The sequence below is a fragment of the Nuphar pumila genome, chromosome 2, assembly GCF_984573655.1.
Source record: "Nuphar pumila chromosome 2, dmNupPumi1.hap1.1, whole genome shotgun sequence".
Taxonomy (NCBI): Eukaryota; Viridiplantae; Streptophyta; class Magnoliopsida; order Nymphaeales; family Nymphaeaceae; genus Nuphar; species Nuphar pumila.
The window spans coordinates 143,487,480-143,508,651 of record NC_143250.1 but is presented as its reverse complement, the minus strand read 5'-3'; the positions used below and the strand labels follow the sequence as shown (position 1 = coordinate 143,508,651).

The 21,172-nt window shown below is 38.4% G+C and overlaps 1 protein-coding gene across 1 annotated transcript in view; it reads right to left on the bottom strand.

Moving 5' to 3' along the window:
- Positions 1–238: 238 nt before the first annotated feature.
- The window catches only part of HDA14 (histone deacetylase 14), a 212,790-nt gene continuing 191,856 nt past the window's right edge, over positions 239–21,172 (bottom strand). Inside the window, exon 10 of the mRNA XM_089997017.1 lies at positions 239–826. Within this exon, the coding sequence (XP_089853143.1) occupies positions 526–826 (301 nt within the window). The 3' untranslated portion in view covers positions 239–525. The remainder of the gene's footprint in view (positions 827–21,172) is intronic.

Here is a 21,172-nt window from a genome sequence, read left to right as displayed (position 1 = left end):
GGACATTAAAAGTGGCATTTTTTGAAAACCTGTTTGTTACTTCTAAGAGTAAATTGCGTCTTTTTGGATGAAAAAATAAAAGTAAAACAAATTTATTTAAAAAAAAGATGCTGATAATTTTAGTCTGCATTATTAAAGTCTGCATTAGACCTAATTTGCTAATTTTATGCTAGTTACACACTCCTAATGTCAATAATAAAAGGTCTAAATCTTGTGAAACCCATGCAGTGTTAACGCATGGACAGCTTGGCTCAGCTTGCTTAGGCTAGCTAAATAGTAATAAATATATTTTACATCACATAGTGCAGTGTAAAACAAATAGTTGAAGTGTTTGGCTTACAGAGTTTAAAGCCTAGTGCTTCTAGCTCAGTTCTTTTTTTTTTTTAATAAACAAGCTAGTTCGATATGGCTTGCTTCACTACAAGCAGGAGTCAAGCTTGAACACCTCAAGCTCGACTCATTTGCCAGCCCTGATTGCAATGTAAACACCTATCAGACAGTATATGAGCATGAATTTATGGTCTTTTAGAGAAAATGTATGTGCTTGACTCTTTGGATTGCACTCTTCACTTTAGCCATTGGTTCTTCATAAAGAACAGCAGGGTTATCCACATTTGATGCAATACTAGGCTCACCTAAAAATGCTCGAAATGTGTCTGCAACTGAGTAAGAGAGAGAGTGAAGATTGTAACCCCCTTCCAAGAAAAAAATGCAGCGACCTCCACACAATTCCTCTGCCAGTTGCTTGATATTTGAGGCAAGCATGTAATAGGTGGCAGTTGTAAATTGTAGAGAAGCAAGGTGATCCAGCACATGAGCATCATATCTGAAACACATGAAATTCCCCAAGAGAAAACTTCAAAATTTTCACACAATGTAAATAAAAAGTATTAAATCGAAAAAAATGCCAATGAAAAGAACAGGTGATCGAATACCTCAGTCTGATCACCTAGGCAACCAATCCTGTTCGAGACTGTTGAGCACTGCAGATGACAAAACATGCGGACCCATAAGCTCAGACAGAATTGGTTGCTTGGGTGATCACTCAGATCTCCTAATCTCAGTTTTTTGGATGAATCCACTTCTGTAGACAAGGGGGCGCATCCAAACATCCCTCAAATAGTGACTGAACTCATATTTATGTGTAAGGACCCACTAACACACTCTGATGGTCTACGTATGCTGACAGATGAGGATGCGAACACTCTTTCCTGTTTCGACACAGCTACAATGCAGTACATACGAGTGTCAAGTGTGGTCTACTTAAAGATACTACAGGTCGAACTGATTAAGTCCGCAGTGATAACCTCATGTCACCTGTGCATGTAAAGAGACTACGGGTCAAACTGATTAATTCCGCAGTGGCAACCACATGTCATCTGTGCATGTGCGTGTCATAGTTACATACATCAGTGCCAGCTATATCCTGGCAAAGCAAAATCGCCAGATATTTGTAGGTTTTCAAATAAATCTGGCGAAAAACTCAGCATTCTAAAAATGAAAAAGGAAAACTTTTAGAAACCTAACTTTTGAGCAATAATAAAAGAAGCACCTATGTTTTTTAAAATTGTAAAATTGCACCTAAAAAATTTCTTGGTTAATTAAAAAACTCCAATGTCTTGGACCATCCAACTCACTGTCAAATTTATTTTTAATGTTTCTCTCTCTAACCCTTCTTTTTGAACCAACACCATATTCTCCGTTTTTTACCATTATCTACTATTACCTCTATGCATCTTTTCCCTTATTTTTAACCATCACCATATAATTATCCATTCTTCAACATCGTCTACCTCTATCCAACACCCCCCCCCCTCTCACCCAACCCCAACAATCCTTTCCCTTTCTTCTGCGCTCATCATCACCTCTTACCATCCGACTTGCTCATATATATATATATATATATATATATATATATATATATATATATATAGAGAGAGAGAGAGAGAGAGAGAGAGAGAGAGAGAGAGAGTAATGGGTCCATGCTAAACCACATTGGTGCTAAAGCATGCATTGCACGCGTTGATGGATGATCAACGCGATTTTTGGGCAAAAAGACCTTTAGTGGTGCACTAAAAGTGCTAGTAAAGGTCCCGCTAAAAGTCTGGGACTTTTACGCGCCTTTAGTGCGCCACTAAAAGCCGAGCGCATTTTCGAAAAAGTTTCTAGTGGTGCAGTAACAACACCAGTAAAGGTCTTAGACCTTTGGTGGGATCTCTATTGATGCTTTCAGTGAGCAAGGTCTCAAACCTTTAGCGGGACCTTTAATAGCACTTTTAGTGCGCCACTAAAGGGATTTCAACATGATTTTTTTTTGCGCGCTGGTCGTCCATCAACACATGCGATGGACAGTCGATGCACTTTAGATCCGGTTTAGCACCAAATGGGTTTAGCACAGGCCCATTATATATATATATATATCATTAATTACTAGCATTAACATGTCATCACCACCACCATGAATTTTTATCATCTATTACCACAACCACCTTTGCTCTTCCTCTTCTTCCATTTTTTATGTAAACACAAACTTGATATTAACAAAGAAACTCCATCGACAGGTAGAATGGGGAGAAAGTTATGAGACTTCGTAGTCTGTGGTTCAGCCTGCACAGGAAAGTAGAGAGAGAGAGAAAGAGACAATCGGCTAGGGTGGCACTCAGTTGCTCGACCTCCAAGCCCTAACCTTTATATATATAAAACAGGTATACAACTATCCTCTGATATTACAAGGATGCCATTAATGAGTAATATACATCATGTGTTTCATTTAATATACCATGCGTATGGATCTGGATCCAGATCCATACGCAAGCTATATTTTAACACCCTCCCTCAAGTTGTACGTGATTTTGGAGCATGTACAACTTGCTCTTCAATAGCCAAAATTGACGTACTGTTAACCCCTTGGTAAACAAGTTTGCCACTTGATCTTTGTTCGAACATGACGTAGTTCTATCTCCTTCATCTCGACTTTCTGCCGTATGAAATGTTGATCAATCTCAATGTGCTTCGTTCTGCTATGCTGGATAGGATTACATGCAATGTTTATTGCGCTTTGATTGTCACATAGAAGAAAAGATCGAATAATTGTCTCCCCAAGATCACTTAATAAGTGTCTAATCCATGTGGCTTCTGTCGTGCCTGCAGCCATCGATCTGTATTCAGCCTCTGTACTCGATCGTGCCACTGCCTTTTGTTTTCTGCTGCTCTAGGACACTAAATTGTGTCCAATATATACACAATATCCAGAGACAGATCGTCTCTCATCTGGATCCCCTGCCCAATCTGCGTTTGTATAAGTGATGAGTTCATGTCCTCTATGCAGATTATCGTTCTTGCGATAAACAAGTTTGTCTCCTATAGTTTTAAATAGCGTAAAATGCGCTTCACAGCTTCCATATGACCCTCCGTTGGAGCATGCATAAACTGGGATACCTGATTGACAACATAAACTATATCAGGTCTGGTAAAGGTCAAGTACTGTAACATCCCCACGAGACTTCTATACGTTGTAGGGTTGACACAAAGATGACCATCTTCAGAGCTCAGCCTTTGATGTAATACACTAGGAGTACTGATTGGTTTACAATTCATCATCCCGACTCTTTCCAGAAGGTCAAGAGTGTATTTTTGTTGCATGAGTGTCAATGTGTCTTGTTGTCTGTCAACTTCCACACCAAGAAAGTACCTCAACTCCCCTAAATCTTTCATCTTGAAAGTTTTCATTAAAAACTGCTTCACGTCTTGCACATGATTATCTGAACTCCCAGTGATCATAATGTCATCAACATATATAAGAAGAAGTATAACAATGTCTGCCTTTTGGTAAATAAAGAGTGAGTGATCCAGAGAGCATCTTCTAAAACCATAACTCTGAATTTGCATAGAGAAACTTTCAAACCAGGAACAGGACGCCTGTTTCAACCCATACAGAGATTTTCTTAGTTTGCACACCCAGGCAGTAGGATCCTTCTCGGCATAACCAGGAGGTTACTCCATATACACTTCTTCCTTTAAAGTTCCATGCAAAAATGCATTTTTAACATCCATCTGGCTAAGGCTCCAACCTCGATCGACTGCTAGGGATATGATGACATGAATAGTACCCATTTTGACTACCGGACTAAAAGTTTCATCGTAGTCTTCACCATATTGTTGTGTGAATCCTCGAGCAACAAGTCGTGCCTTATATTTGTCAATGCTTCCTTCAGGCTTATACTTTGTTTTATAAACCCATTTTGAGCCAACTACATTCTTTCCTTCTGGCCGAGGGACTATTTCCCAAGTCTGGCATTCATGAAGAGCTTCAATTTCTTCATTCATAGCTTCAGTCCAATGACGGGATTGAAGAGCTTGATTAAAACAAATTGGTTCATCATGTTTTGTGAGCTGAGACATAAACAACTGGAAATCAAGGGAGAAGGTCTCATAACTCACCCATCGTTGAATAGGATGCTTAATATGTGACGACCTTTGAGCCGGATCATTGGCAATGCTTTCCACATTCCGCGACTCTGTATTTTTGTCCCGTCTAGTGTATATCTGCCCAGAGAAGCGTTCTACTGGGGGTGGCTCAACTGGAGATAATTCAACATGCATCTGTGAGTCATTCAACTCCCTACTCAAGCTGAAGGAAGGACAATTTGTCTGACATGTTTCTCCTGTATTAGCAAAAAGATCTGCGCTCATCCATGGATCATATACTTCTAATTCTCGAGATGGCAACGCTGCAGAGTCATTGACCTGAAAATTTTGTTCGTCAAAAACAACATTTCTGGAGGTCATAATACGTTTTGTATAGGATCATAGCATCGATAACCTTTGTATTCATCTGCATACCCAACAAATCTGCACTTGACAGCCTTGTCCTGAAACTTATTTCGCAGAGATGAATCAACATGTATATAACATACACAACCAAAAACACGCAGCTCATCGTAAGAGGGATGTTGCCCGAATAAAGTATAATAGGGAGATTTTCGATCCAAAAGTGTCATAGGAAGACGATTTATGATATGAACAGATGTGTGAAAAACTTTTGTCCAGAGACTAACGGGCACATTGCTATCATGTAACATGCTCATCGCGCTCTCGACAATATGCCTGTGTTTCCTCTCCGTAACCCCATTTTGTTGAGGAGTATGAGGGCAAGAAACCTGTCGACTTATTCCTTTATCCCAAAGAAAGGCAATAAACTCGTTCAATGAATACTCTCCTCCACCATCACATTGTAAATGCACAATATCACAAGCAAACTTTGTTTTGACCATCGAATGGAATTCCCGAAATATTTGAAAAACTTCATGCTTGTGTTTTAAGAAATATATCCAAGTATAACGGGAATAAGAATCAATAAAGATAACATAGTAACGACCGCCAGAAAGAGAAGGAATAGGTGTTGGTCCCCAAACATCAGAACAAATAATCTCAAATGGCTTTGAAGCTCTTTTATTTATAATATGAAAAGGAAGAACATGACTTTTGCAGAGTTCGCATGAAGAACATTTATTATTATTACCAAAAAATGAACATAAACTAGACTCTGGAAGGAGACCATCAGATACAAGATTTTCAATAAAACCCCGACTATAATGTCCCAAACGACTATGCCAAATATCTGACTTATTATAATGAGATGAATTAAAAACTTCCAATGAAGGGAAAAACAAAGACTCTGAAGGTGAAGACACTGAAGGAATCTCCTTGAAGACGTACATGTTTCCTTGTCGCTCCCCCTTAGCGAACGTCTCCTTCGTTCGTAGATCCTTAACATAAACAAAAGAGGGAGTAAATTCGATGGAAGAATTCATATCGTCAACAAGTTTAGAAACAGAAACAATGTTCTTTTTAATATTAGGAGCAAGGACACTGGACAAGTGAACTGAGGACTTTGACATAGAGATATGTGCACTACCAGTATGACTAATGGAGTGATAAGTTCCATCTCCCGTAACTATACTACCTTTTTCAAAATAAGGCAATAAGTGAGATAACTTACCCGCATTACCCGTAACATGTGTGGCGGCACCTGAATCAACATACCATTCGTCTTGTTCATTTTGTTTGATAGTCATCTGTGACAATGCTGATAACAAAAGTTGTTGCACATCTGTGGATGGCACTTTTGTGTCCACAGTGGTAGCTGATTTATTCTCAATTTTGTTTATTTTTCCTCTGTTCTGTAGATTAAACCAACAATCAGCTTTCACATGTCCTCTTTTGTTACATAAGAAACAAGTGGGCACTCTCCTCTGATTCCTTGGATTAAAAACCCCTGAAATATTAGATGTAGGCAAGATACCACGTCCTCCCTGCCCAAAACGTCCGCGGCCTCTGCCTCCTTGATGCCTTCTATTCCCTCGTCCAAAACCTACAGAAGTGTCCATGGCCAAAACTGAATGAGGACGAGCTGATTCATTTCCTTCTGCCCTTTGTTTCATAATCATCTCATGATAGAGAAGTTTCGCTTGAAGATCGTCAAAAGTGGGCAACTGTGGAAGGCATGATAAAGTTGTGGTAAGCATGTCAAAATCAGGACCCAATCCATTGAGAAGTTGTTGAACTTTATCTTTATCTGCAATAGCACTTCCAATAACCGCCAATTGATCAGTAATACTCTTCAAGCGGCCTATGTATTCAATGACTGTCATGGAGCCTTTCTTCAAACTTTGAAATTCATTTTGTAAGTACATAACTCGGGCTTCTGATATCTGAGAATATGTCTGGGACAGCTTAATCCACAGATCCGCCGCAGTGCAATCATCTGAAAGAGTAACCAACACTTCTTGAGAGAGTGTTGACGTAATATAAGCAACCAAAGACTGATCTCGCTTCCTCCAAGCTGTATACTCTGGATTCTTAATAGAAATGGTAATTGTGTCACCCTTCTCATCCTTGGTTTCATGCAAAATAAGTCGTGGTGGTATAGGAACTAAACCATCCAGATGTTCATCGAGATCCTGACTCCGTATAAAAGGAAGGATTTGCCTCTTCTAAGTCAAAAATTAGACTGAGTAAGTTTTTCTGTAATGAGATGACTCAAGAAATTTGCAGAGGGACCGGATGACGATGAGTAATCCATATCAATGGGACAATGAATAAGCAAACAAAACGAATGGAAGAAACAAACAAGTTTGAGATCACTTAATCAATCAGGAGAACTTCAACAAGACATGTACCTGTGCGACCAATATCTGGAAATAACCTCTTTTTTCTTCTTTTTTTTCAAACAGAATCGAGATTGTAAACAGTTACAATCTCCCTATAGGCGTTGCACAGGGGACACTAAATAGCAATAAAGGAAAGAATTTCTGGAATCAAAGAATGAATAATAAAAAAAAAAACTGACACGTTAAAAGTGGAAAACAAAAGAGATTGTTTGGAATCAGTCGTTGATGAACGACTGATTGCAATAAGTGACAGACGTTAAGAGATGGTGGCAGTTTTATTAAAACTGACAGACGTTAAGAGTGAAAAATGTCTCAAAAAAAAAATGAAACAACCGATGGTTGCAATCGATCGTTTATGGCTGCAGTCAGAGAGGAGAATAAAAAAGGGGTTTTTAAGATTGGGAGTTGCAATAAGGGGAGGAGACGAGTTGCAATAAGGGGAAGAGACAGATTGGGAGAAAAGAATGAGAAAGGGAAGACGAGCCAAAACCTGGTTCTACAGATCTCGCTGAACACGCCTCTAACAGGATTCCGCAACCTTGAGCTCTGATACCATATGAGACTTCGTAGTCTGTGGTTCAGCCTGCACAGGAAAGTAGAGAGAGAGAGAGAGAAAATCGGCTGGGGCGGCACTCAGTTGCTCGACCTCCAAGCCCTAACCTTTATATATATAAAACAGGTATACAACTATCCTTGTAATATCAGAGATATTACAAGGATGCCATTAATGAGTAATATACAGCATGTGTTTCATTTAACATACCATGCGTATGGATCTGGATCCAGATCCATACGCAAGCTATATTTTAACAAAAGTGACATCAATTTTTTGTCTTTTGGGGAAGAGAGAAAGAGAGAGAGAGGCATAAGGGTAAAAATGTAAATTCAAGGTCTTAACCACAGTTGGGTAAATAGAAATCTCAGTTAAACCAGAGTTACCAAAAGCTTCTTGAATATGTGAAAAACACGGTTCTCAAAAACTCACTTCATAAGTGTGATACTCCTTGCTTCTGAAACTTCATGGGAATCTATACTCCCCCACACTCTTCTATGGTTCCTATATGTTTTTCTCACGCTTCTTTTCATGTTTTTCATGTATTTCTTCTTATGCTTTTACTCACTTTCCATGTATATTCTCTAAATTGGTAACCATCATTGTTAGATTTTAACAAAAATTGAACTCTTTTATTGAAAAATCATGAAATATTAGAATAATTAATTTTATTTTAATTTTTATTTGCTTTTCATTCGATTCCTATTCAGTTACCATATTGCTTCATTTTTAATTTCTATTTCGCTTTCGAATTGATACTTCACTTCACACATCCTACAAAATTTAAAATACCTCGCTTCTCGCTTCCGCTTCCCGTATCGTTTCCCGCTTCCGCTTCTCTAGTTTGGCAACCTTGAGTTAAACCACCCTAAAGTTTCATTTTGATTAATTAACAAAAGTTTAGGTGTGTTTTTAACAACCTAAAAAACTTAGGTTGTTTTTTATTAATGCCCATCTTTTAGGTACCGTTTTAGAAATTTCCAATGAAAAACCATACAAAACAAGGCAACTTTTTTCTTTCTTTCAAAAATATAACAAAAACAGGAAAATTTTAAAATAAAAAGATAAAGAATAAAAAAATAATGTTTAACATATAAAATATAATTTTACAAGTATAGTGATACCACCATGATCTTTTTAAATTGTCTATACTTATAAATAGATGTATGCGCATATATGTATGTTTGCATGTTTGTTTGTTCGCATAGACTCATGTATGTATATCCATGTGTGTGTGTGTTTTCCTAATTCTAAAAATTAGTGGAACACTTTCTACCAGACATCTGTCACAAATATATCCAATATTTTGAAAATATCAAGATATTTTGACTAGATTTTCCAAATGATGATATTCTGAGATTGTACCAATAATATCAACAGATTTGATTTTGTCATGATAATATTGAATTAGTATAAAAAATAAGTCATGAGATCATTGGCAAAGTCCAAGTTTAGGGTAAAGAGAGAGAAAACCTATTTCTTGTTTGCAAAAAAGTAAACTTTTTAAAAATCTCTGACGTGTTTATTTCCAAACTATCACGTAGAGCAATATATTTGTGGTACGGCACCAAAAACTTCACTTGAAAATAAATACATGGTGTGAACGGAACTCAAACTCTCTCTACGGTCTGCGGCACCTATCGTGGGCTCTAGTTACTACGAACCGCTAACCAAACAGAAAGAAGGAAGACTTTTGGAAATCCCAAGCGAGTAGAACACATTGCTTACCGCAACTGGTACTTTCGGAGAGCACTCGAACGTCGACGTATGAACATACTTCTTCGTGTCTGGGTAGGATGTAAGGACACCAAAATCCTGGACTTGTAACTTTTTCAGAAAATTTTGAAAGCCTTGTAATCATTTCCTTATCAGAGTTTTAAATAGTAATTCAGCGAAAAATGGTATTTTTGAAATAACAAGTCAATGGACCTTGAGCGCATTACTTGTGAAACCTTTCCTCTACACAACGGATTTGAAACTCCGTACATTCAAAAGCAAATAGAGTAAGAAAATGCAGTTTTAATAATTTAGAGTTTATACAAAAGAAGAATTTTCAAGGAATCCCTTATACAAAATTACAGAAATGTCCAAAAGAGCGAAACGTTAGGGAAAGAGTCATCTTAATACCATCACGTCATCATGTCATCGTTTGTCGTACCGACCTAATCATCACTTGTACCCATAAGATGGGTCAGTTTCATAAAAAATAAAAAACTGCTAGGTGCACAAGTATAACAATTTAGAACAAAACTAACATGTGTTTTATTTCATACATGATATGGAATTTAACATAAGTAAAAATAACATGTTAATCTTGTTTCTGTATCGTTCTAATATTATCAGATGTCTCCGAAGTGACAAAATGAGCATAATGAACATGCTAACAAAATTCAGAACCCAAACTAATATATACTTTGTTCCTTTCGCGGTGTGCAAATTGTAGAAGATGAACCGAACCCTAGAGAGAGAGAGAGAGAGAGAGAGACGGCTGAACATGAAAACAGAAAACTTAATTACATCATTAGGGCTTCTCTTTATATTAAATAGAGAGAGGCAAAACAAAAAAATTACATCTAAGTCCTTATGAAAATAATATTTCAGAAAACCTCTAATAAAGAACAACTTAACCTAAAAACCACATATTCTCAACACTCCCCCTCAAGCTGGAGCATAGATATCTATCATGCTCAGCTTGTCACAACATCTGGAGAAATTTGGCCTAGCAAGAGGCTTTGTAAACATATCTGCAACTTGGTCTTCAGACTTTAGGTATTTTGTAGTGATATGACCAGCTTGAATCATATCTCTTACATAGTGGCAATCAACCTCAATGTGCTTTGTTCTCTCATGAAAGACAAGATTGTTTGCTATATATGTTGCCGCTTTGTTATCACACATCATGGTCATTGGAGAGGAAACCTTCACCTGGAGATCATTAAGAACAGTGCGAACCCATATCAATTCAGCAGTTGTTTGGGCCATAGCCCGATATTCTGATTCTGCACTCGACCTGGAAACCACATTTTGTTTCTTACTTCTCCATGAAATCAAGTTGTCTCCCAGAAACACACAGAATCCTGTGGTAGACTTTCTATCTACTACAAATCCAGCATAGTCAGCATCAGAATAGGCTACTATCTCCAGAGTTCCACCTTTCTTAAACAGTAACCCCTTTCCAGGAGAGGATTTTAGATATCTGAGAATCATTATGGCTGCATTCCAGTGTACCTCAGTTGGTTTGTCCATGAACTGGCTAACTTTGCTTACTGCTAAAGCAATATCTGGTCTGGTCACAGTTACATATAGTAACTTCCCTACTAGGGAGCGATAGCGTTTGCTATCAACAGGTTTTGACCCTTCTTCAAACAACTGAACTTTATGGTCCATGGGAATATTTGTTGGTTTAGCTTCCAACATGACTGTTTCCTTTAATAAGTCAAGAACATACTTCCGTTGAGATAAAACCATCCCTTCACGGCTTCTAGCAACTTCTATACCCAGAAAATACCTGAGTGAACCAAGGTCTTTTGTAACAAAGTGTTTGTGAAGATGAGCCTTTGTGGCTTCAATAGCTTTCACATCATCTCCTGTAAGAATGATGTCATCCACATATACTACCATAACAACTATGCCAGAGCTAGTTTTCTTTATAAAAAGTGTATGATCTGCTGCTGATCTATTAAAACCAAAGCTTGACATCACTTCAAACAACTTTTGAAACCATACACGAGGACTTTGTTTCAAGTCATAAATCGCCTTTCTCAATTTGCACACCTTATGACACTCCCCCTCAACCTCAAAACCTGGAGGTTGTTGCATGTAAACGGTCTCAGAGAGATCCCCATAAAGAAATGCATTTTTCACATCTAATTGACACAAGTTCCAGCCATGCTGAACAGTTACTGAGAGAACAAGACGGATGGTACCCATCCGTGCAACAGGAGAAAAAGTTTCAAAGAAGTCAATTCCATATGTCTGGGTATGCCCTTTCGCGACTAATCTGGCCTTGTACTTTTCAATAGAACCATCAGATTTGTACTTTATTGTATATACCCATTTACAGCCAACAATGTCAGCATCTGTTGGGGAATCAACTAGATCCCAGGTATGCTGAGATACCAAAGCTGTCATTTCTTCTTGCATAGCCATCTTCCAGCGATTATCAAGTGCTGCCTGCTGATAGTTCAGAGGAATGGTTTCAGCAGACAAGGCTGAAATAAAAGACTTCATCTGATGTCCAATTCTGGCATGGGAGACAAAATGAGATATGGGATATAAGGTGCATTGTCTTGTCCCTTTTCGTAGAGCAATAGGCCTGCTATCATCATCCTGAAGATCACTATTGTCAGTAGAACTTACCTCAGGAGAAGAAGAAGATGAAGGCTCTTGCGGAAGTGGAGCTCTACGCACATATACCAATGAAGGATTATTAAATCTGGAGGAGGATGAAGTTTGGTTCGGTAAGGAGGGCACAGATTCCAAAGGAAAATGAGGTATAGGTAATGGAAAAGACTCAGCTGGATCAACCTGCAGTGGAGAACCGGAACTAGAGTAATATGGAGAGGATTCCAGGAAAGATACATCTGCACTGACATACTCTCGGCGAGAAATAGGATCATAACATCGATAGCCCTTTTGATTTTTTGGATAACCGATAAATATGCATTTTGTAGCTTGAGCGGCTAATTTATCACGGTCAGGGCCAAGTTTGTGGACAAAACAAACACATCCAAATATTTTTGGTGAGAAAAAAAAAAGTGGGGCATTAGGTTTTAGGATATGTAATGGAATTTGATCACCCACAGAAGACGAAGGCATGCGGTTGATCAGATAGCAAGCAGTGGTAATCGCATCACCCCAGTATAACGCAGGAACATTGGATTGAATCATAATGGTCCTAGCAACATCAAGGAGGTGCCGATGTTTTCGCTCAGCCACCCCATTTTGTTGAGATGAATAGGCACAGGAAGTTTGGGGTTGGATGCCATGATCTTGGTAAAATTGTAACAGACCTTTTGATTTAAACTCGAGAGCATTATCAGTGCGAACAATCTTGACAATAGATTCAAACTGAGTTTTTATTTCAAGAATTAGGGATTTGATAAGACTTGGAACTTCAGATCATTCTTTTATTAAAAATACCCATGATAACTTAGAGAAATCATCAACAATAACAAGATAATACCGACACTGAGTCCTAGTAGGAATCTTACTAGGACCCCATACATCTGCATGGAGAAGTTCAAAAACTTTATTACTAGACTGACTCTGACTCGAAGGGAACGAACTTCGATGATGCTTGCCCAACTGACATGCTTCACACTGAAATGATGTGGTGGAAGGAATCTGAGGAAAGACCGACCGAAGCTTTGACAATGAAGGATGACCAAGACGACGATGCCACTGAACAGGACTGAATGAATGTTCCACTGCAGCATGAACAGAACCCATTGGATGATGTAGGTAGTAAATTCCATTTTCTTCATAGCCTCCACCAATCTTGTTCCCCGTCAGCAAATCCTGAAAATGACAACCCATTGGATCAAATATTACTCTACAATTTTGTTCTTTTATAAGGCAACTAACAGAAAGTAAACTTTGAGGAAAGTTTGGAGCATGAAGAGCATTTTTCAACTGTAATGAGGAGGATATAGAAATATTTCCCTGACCAACAACCGGGGAGGAGCTCCCATCGGCTAATGAGACTCCAAGTTGAGCCTTAATGACCTTTAGATCTGAAAAAACACATGAATTTCCACACAAATGTCTGGATGCACCAGAGTCAATAACCCACTTACTATCATTCAGATGGAGATGATTGCCGGTTGAATAGGCAATACCAGCTACAGGAGTAGTGGAACTCAAAGGTCGAAGAGTAATCAACTCATCATATTCCGCACGACTAAGGGTGATACTACTTTCATTTGCAGTGATATTCTCTTGTGCATTTGTTGCCTCAATAGTAGTAACATGTGCTTTAGGGTTATATGACTTTGATGCTGAAGAGATTGGCCGACCATGCTTATCCCAACAACGATCTTCTAAATGTCCAGATTTTCCACAAAATGTACATTGAAGCTTTCCTCTGCCTCCCATACCACGTCCACGTCCTCGTCCTCTGATATTCTGAATATTTCCACGGCCATATCTAGATGGGACAACAAGAGCAGATGTCTGAGTCACAGGCTGAGATTGTGGCAGAGAGATCGCAAGTCTACTAAGACGATTGTAAGTGTCAGCAAGAGTGGGAACATCTGAACCAGTCAACATTTGAACTTTTGCAACAGAAAAATCTGAAGAGAGACCTGTAAGAAAACGAGCAACCATGGTTTGTTCTTGATGATCCTTTTGCTTCGAGCAACAAAGAGGCCTGTGAGCATTAAGTCTTTCAAACGCAGCTTTGACAGAGGCATAGTATTGGGCCAAGGTCTGATCTCCCTGTTGCAAGTTATATATTTCCTGTTCGACTTGTAGGATACGACTCACATTCGTTTCTTGTGAGTATGTATCACGAAGATTGTCCCACATTAGTTTGGCTGTATTATAGTAGATCAATCCATCTGCAATATGGGGTTCGACACTATTCATGATCCATGACATAACTATGTCATTATCTTCATCCCAAGTAACATATTTTCCCAATTTCTCAATGGGTTCGCCTTCCAACAAAATATGTTTTCGACGATGTCCAGATACCAACATCATAAAAGTTCTGGACCACCTGGCATAGTTGGTTTCATTCAACCTAACAGAAGAGCCATACGAGAAGGGGTTGGCAAAAGCCTTATACTCCCCAATATGTTCCATTTTGGAATCACCTTTCGACGTTTCAGCCATACTGAAAAAAAAACTCACTTGAACAGCAAGTGTTCAAGAAGAATTTTTCAACTCGGCAGGAAACCACACCTGCTATTCCACAAAATAAAGTTCAATCCAGCAGGAAATCACACCTGCTATTTTCCATGACAGAAGAGTAACTTAAGCTTCCGTGCTTCCTTAAAAACAACACTCGACACAACAGGGAGTCACTGAAAAACACATTCTGAAAGAAACCAACCCACAAAAAACAACAACTAAATTTCAGTTGTTGTAGATACCACAGAAATCCCGAACATTGCTGCACCCAAACACATCACGACAAATGATAGAATGCAGTCGCAAAACACAATGTTCACTAAACCTGTTGTTCTCCAACATATAAGGCATGACATCCAGTAAATATCACACGCAATCAGCTTTTGCAAGAACTCAGCAATTACGGCCACACAGAAAAAAAAGTTTTGTTGCTCCCAAACAGCAGGAACACACCTCGACAAGAACTCAGCACTCACGACAACAGAAAAAAAATTTTGTTACTTCCAACCATCAGGAATACCCTTCGACAACTCACGAACCAAAAACAAAACTCGTCATAGCAGCAACAAGACTCGGCACCACCAGGTCGCAGCAGGAAATCCAGATGAGGAGAACTGATTAAAATTTTCTCCTAAGATTTGAACCGCAATCAAACTCCCAACAGCGTAGGTAGTCACGAGGAAAAAAAAAAGGACAAGGAGCTACGACACCCACAACAGGCATCCACGACCAGCAGCATGCCCAGAAAAAATTTTAAATCACTGACCTGATTAGAAACATTACTCAGCGTGATCGAAGTTTGATCACGATCATGAAAGCCTCCACGATCGACTGTGTTTTGGTAAAACTCGATCACGCTCCCACGTCACAGTCGATATCTCGATCACGCTCCCACGTCACAGTCGATCACGTTCCCACGATCGGCTCAGCTCTGATACCATGTAGAAGATGAACCGAACCCTAGAGAGAGAGAGAGAGACGGCTGAACATGAAAACAGAAAACTTAATTACATCATTAGGGCTTCTCTCTATATTAAATAGAGAGAGGCAAAACAGAAAAATTACATCTAAGTCCTTATGAAAATAATATTTCAGAAAAAGTCTAATAAAGAACAACTTAACCTAAAAACCACCTATTCTCAACACAAATCAAAATAAGTACAATGAACATGATCACTTTGTTTCGATATTAAACTGTCCTGAGGGTACGCACAGGAGAAACGTAGAAACAACTGAAACTATTCGGGGGTTTGTTATGCTATGTAGTTTTTATACCTCGAACAGCTAGCTGAGTCCGCTCCTAAGGGGACGGCCAGTGACTGAGAGAGAATTCCCCGGAGGCATTCGTAGCAAGGGATGCATCCAACTTCTACAGAAGTCCATAAGATCTACCACCTAGGATAATTTTTAGTAGCCCCATCTCCTATCTCTGATGACTAGGGACACCGAGTCATTTGCCTGAGGGGTGCTTATTAACAACCTGTCCATCAAAGTTTTTATACCAATTAATCCCCTTCCTTGACGGAAACAAAGAGGCAAATGGGTATGTCAGGTTCTATTTTAACTGATAACTCATTCTACATGCTTTGGTCTTTCAAACCAAATCAAGCATCTTACATGTGAAGATGATGATCACCATTTATGTGATTTCAACAATGTGCATTTTGCATGCTTCGAGGTTACCATAAACCTCTTATCCAATCATCGTAGTACTAGCATACCGTGCATGTATGATAGTACCACTACGATGAGAGGGGTATAGGTTTCTCAGAAAAAACCCAGCTTTATTATGTTCTAAAAGAAATGATGTAACCATTTTAGTTTAATTTGACATACATTGTATTTCAAACCACTTTTATATATCATTATACAATTTGCACGTTACGAGATCGTCACAAATCTCTCGTCCAATTACCGTAGTATCAACATGTTGTGCATGTCTCGCGATACTGCTTACAATAAAAGGGGTATGGGTTTCGCAAAAGAAACCCCGACCAATCACATTCTCATGCTCCCAACCGGAGATACTCGGATCATATCGGATATTAAACCGAAGTTTGTAACCACTTCTTCCTATTGTGCTGGTTTGAGAAAAGCTTAGTTGTAATTAGGCAACCCTCAAGTGTTCGAATTTGCTTTTCAAAACTACGCATATTTGAATGTTGAATTCACGCAAGAAATCCCTTTTCTTTCAAGTTTTAGCGCACAAGCATAAATTCGTGTCTTTTGTAAAGAGCAAGCATAATATTGGATAGGGAAGAATACGCGATTGCGTACCTTACAAAGTTGTATATATGTACGTATAATACATATATTACATAATGCAGGCTTGTGCATATTACAGTGTGACGATAATGTATAAACCAAGACTCGATGTGCGAAACCGCACATCGAGCTAAATAAATGCGTAAGTGCACGAGAAACGAAACTGTACCGTGGCTAAATAAATGCATAAGCATTGCACGAGGTACAAAACCGTGCCTCGACTAAATAAATGTGTAAGCAGTGCACGAGGTACAAAACCGTACCTCGGCTAAATAAATGTGTAAGATGTGCACGAGGTGCAAAACCATACCTCAGCCAAATAAATGCATAAGCAGTAGCCTGTGCACATGATAGCGCGACAACAAAGTAAATGACATAAAGCAATGCTCGATATGTGAAACCACATATCAAGCTAAATAAATGCATAAGCAGAAGCCTGCACACTTAAAAGCGTGGTGACCAAGTAAATGAAATAAAACAATGCTCGATATGTGAAACCACATATCGAACTAAATAAATGCGTAAGCAGAAGCTTGTGCACGTAAAAGAGCGGCGGCAAAGTAAATGACATAAAGCAATACTTGATATGTGAATCCACATATCGAGCTAAATAAATAAGCAGAAGCCTATGCACGTAAAAGCACAACAGCAAAGTAAATGACATAAACGAAAAAGGACAAGGATCACAAAATTGCGTCCTTGAGTTAAAAACGTATATATATATATATATATATATATATATATATATATATATATATGATAAATTTGCTTATGAACTGACGTGTTCTGCTGAAAGTATGAGAAAGAGCAAGGGGAAAGGAAAGAGCTTTCAGGAATCGACAGCCATTACTAACTTGATGGTTGCAGTAATGCTTCATTAGTCTTAATAGGGTTATAATAATTTACACATGGACAAAAGTGCCCTGTATTAGTAACACAAATTACATTAAAATACAAAACCCGTGAATGGATATGGATCCTTTATTGGATGGATCCATATCCAGTCCATATTCTAATACCCTCCCTCAAGTTGTGCATGGGAGTGAACCATGTGCAACTTGTTCTTCAGATACCAGAAACAGTGACTTGTAAGACCTTTTGTAAACATATCGACAACTTGGTCTTTTGAAGGCACATAAATCGGTTCAATCTCTTTGTCTGCTATCTTTTGTCTTGATCAATCTCAATATGCTTAGTCTGACTGTGATGAATAGGATTGAATGCAATTTGTATAACACTTCTATTATCACACATAAGTGTCGAATTTGAGATATCCTCTCCCATCTCTGTAAGTAGATGCCTAATCTAAGTCACTTCTGCTGTGGCAACTGCCATAAATCTATACTCTGCCTTTGTGCTAGATCTTGCCACAGCCTTCTGTTTTCTACTACTCCATGAGACAAGATTTCTCCCAATGAAAACACAGTATCCTGAAACAGACCTCCTCTCATCTGGATCTCCTGCCCAGTCTGCATCTGTATAGGCCAGTATATTATGTTTTTGTGACTTCCATAAAGATTGAATATATGTGAGTCAATCACTCACCGTTCCTTTTAAATAGCGAAGGATGCGTTTGACAACATCCATGTGACTAGTCTTTGGTTCATGAATGAACTGAGATACTTGATTAACAGAATATACAATGTCTGGTCTAGTGAAAGTAAGATATTGTAACATACCCACTAAACTGCGATACTTGACTGCATCAGGATATAACTCACCATCATAAATACTGAGCTTTTGGTTGACAACACTGGGTGTGGGTAGAGGTTTACAATCTGTCATTCCTGCTTTAGCCAGAAGATCAAGAGTGTATTTGTATTGAGTTAATGACATTTTTTCATCTTGTCTGTCCACCTCTACACCGAGAAAATATCTTAGTTCCCCAAGGTCTTTCATTTTGAACCGCATACTTAATAAAACTTTAATTCGTTGAATGTGGTCTGAAGCATTACCAGTGATCACAATATCATCAACATATATGAGTAAGAAAACCATACTGGTACCATTCTTGTATATAAACAGAGAATGATCTAGTTGGGAACGAAAGAAACCATGCTTTTGAATTTTTAAGGAGAAGCTTTTAAACCATGACCTGGAAGCTTGCTTCAAACCATACAAAGCTCTGGTTAATTTGCATACATATTCTTTTGGGTCTCCCTCTGCATAACCTTGAGGTTGCTCCCATGTAGACCTCTTCTTTAAATTCCCATGAAGGAATGCATTTTTAACATCAAGCTGACTAAGGATCCAACCATGTTCAAATGTCAGGCCAAGTATAATGCGAATAGTTCCCATTTTCACCACTGGGCTGAATGTCTCATCGTAATCCTGACCATATTCTTGAGTGAAACCCTTGGCTACAAGACGTGCCTTGTACCGTTCAATGCTACCATCCGGTTTATATTTAATTTTATATACCAATTTGGAACCAACAATATTCTTATCTGGAGGACGGCCAACTATCTCTCATGTTTGAGACTCATGAAGTGCCTCGATCTCCTCATTCATCGCTTCAATACATTTGTTGGATTGGATAGCTTGATGAAAACCAAGCGGTTCATCGTGTTTTTCAATCTTGAATAGAAAATTTTGAAAGTCCATAGAAAAGTTGTCATAACTAACCCATTTTTCAATAGAATGCCTTATCCTGCCTGATCTTTGTAACGACCCCAACTCATCCCCTTTAAAAATGCGGAATTTTTTTTTTAAACAGTGCGGAAAACTTCCTAGAGACCCGGGGTCCTCACAGTTCCAATTCCAACTGGATAGCCATAAACCACAAAAGAACTTGCAATTAACATCCATAAACTAACCAATACCTTTATTCATGAATTAAGAACTAATCTCAAAAATAAAGTGTTTGACTCAACAGAAAGTAATGTAACCACTGATTACAATAAGCAAATAACAAGAACACTAGGCTGAAAAACCAAAATAAAGAGCCACTCTGTCCACAAAGGAAACTGTCAAAACTCATTGTGACTCCCGCACCCTCGCAGTAGCTATCGACTTCACTGATCACCTGTTCCTGCGAAAAACCAATGAAGTAAGGTGTCAGAATCGAAATCCTGAGCACAGCTACTTCTTAATGAAACAAGTGAGATAAAGAGTCAAGATGAGATGTCATGCAACAATTGAGGAAAATGCATACAAGACAGTTTATAGCATTTGGGAAATTTATTCATGCAACAATCATAAATACTAAACATGCAAAGACAGTAAAGCAGTAGCATGTACTAAAACTTCAGCATGCAACAAGAAATAAGCATTCAACACTTACCATCATGTAATGATTAAGGAAACCATTAAAGTATGCATGATCTAATGCATAACAGGAAAATGCATGTCTTTTGTGCAATGCATGAATCATTTTATCATCTTCCATTTAAGTCTTTTGTTTCCTTATGCATGCCCTATTAAATGCATACAGTTTTAAGTTTCTCTTTTTAATTACTGTTGCCCGCGGATACACCAAACGGGTACAAACCCCGAGGTCAAGTTAGGTTCTCAGGGTAGCTTAGCACACAATTTGTAATTTATTACTGGGTTCCAAACTTAGCCCTCGACCGAATCACCTTCGGAACATTAGACATCCACATCTAATGTCGGGGACACAAGGGACACCCCACGCCCACAAGTGTCACTTCCATGGTACAAAAAAAAACAACAGCTGTGTCAAACACACCTGTAACGCCCCAAAATTTTAACCCAAATTTAAGAGGATTTTTTTTTTCAGCGAAAACAATTAATAATATAGGGTTAAGTATTTCGAGACATTACGGTGGAGAGAAAACCCAACACATTTATTTCATTTCATTTATCAATGAAAATCATCAGAGTTTAAATGATATGAACAGTTAAAATTTACAATAAACTCAAGCAATCCCTGAAACAATAAATCCAAAAATCTCGATCTGATGCCTCATCCCGCGGCCGCTCATAAACCCTATTCTTTACCTGAAAATAGTAAATTGATTGGAATTAGACTACCACGTCTAAGTAGAAAAACTGTAACACTTAATGCAGGTATATCATGAGTCCAGTATGAGATGTGGGTGGCATGAGTGATTTTCAACATATACATAAGCAAGTAAGCAACAACAGAAATCGACAGTAATATACAGGAGCAGGTAAACAATTATGCAATAATAATAACTGAACAGGTAAACAATTATGCAATAATAATAACTGAGCAGGTAAGGCATAGTATGCAACATTAATAAGCAAGTGAGGTAGGCGATGCAACAGCAATAACAATAACCTGCATAACTTTCATGTAATAGTTCAATCACCTCGTATTTACCCAATTCAGGATTTCAGATCA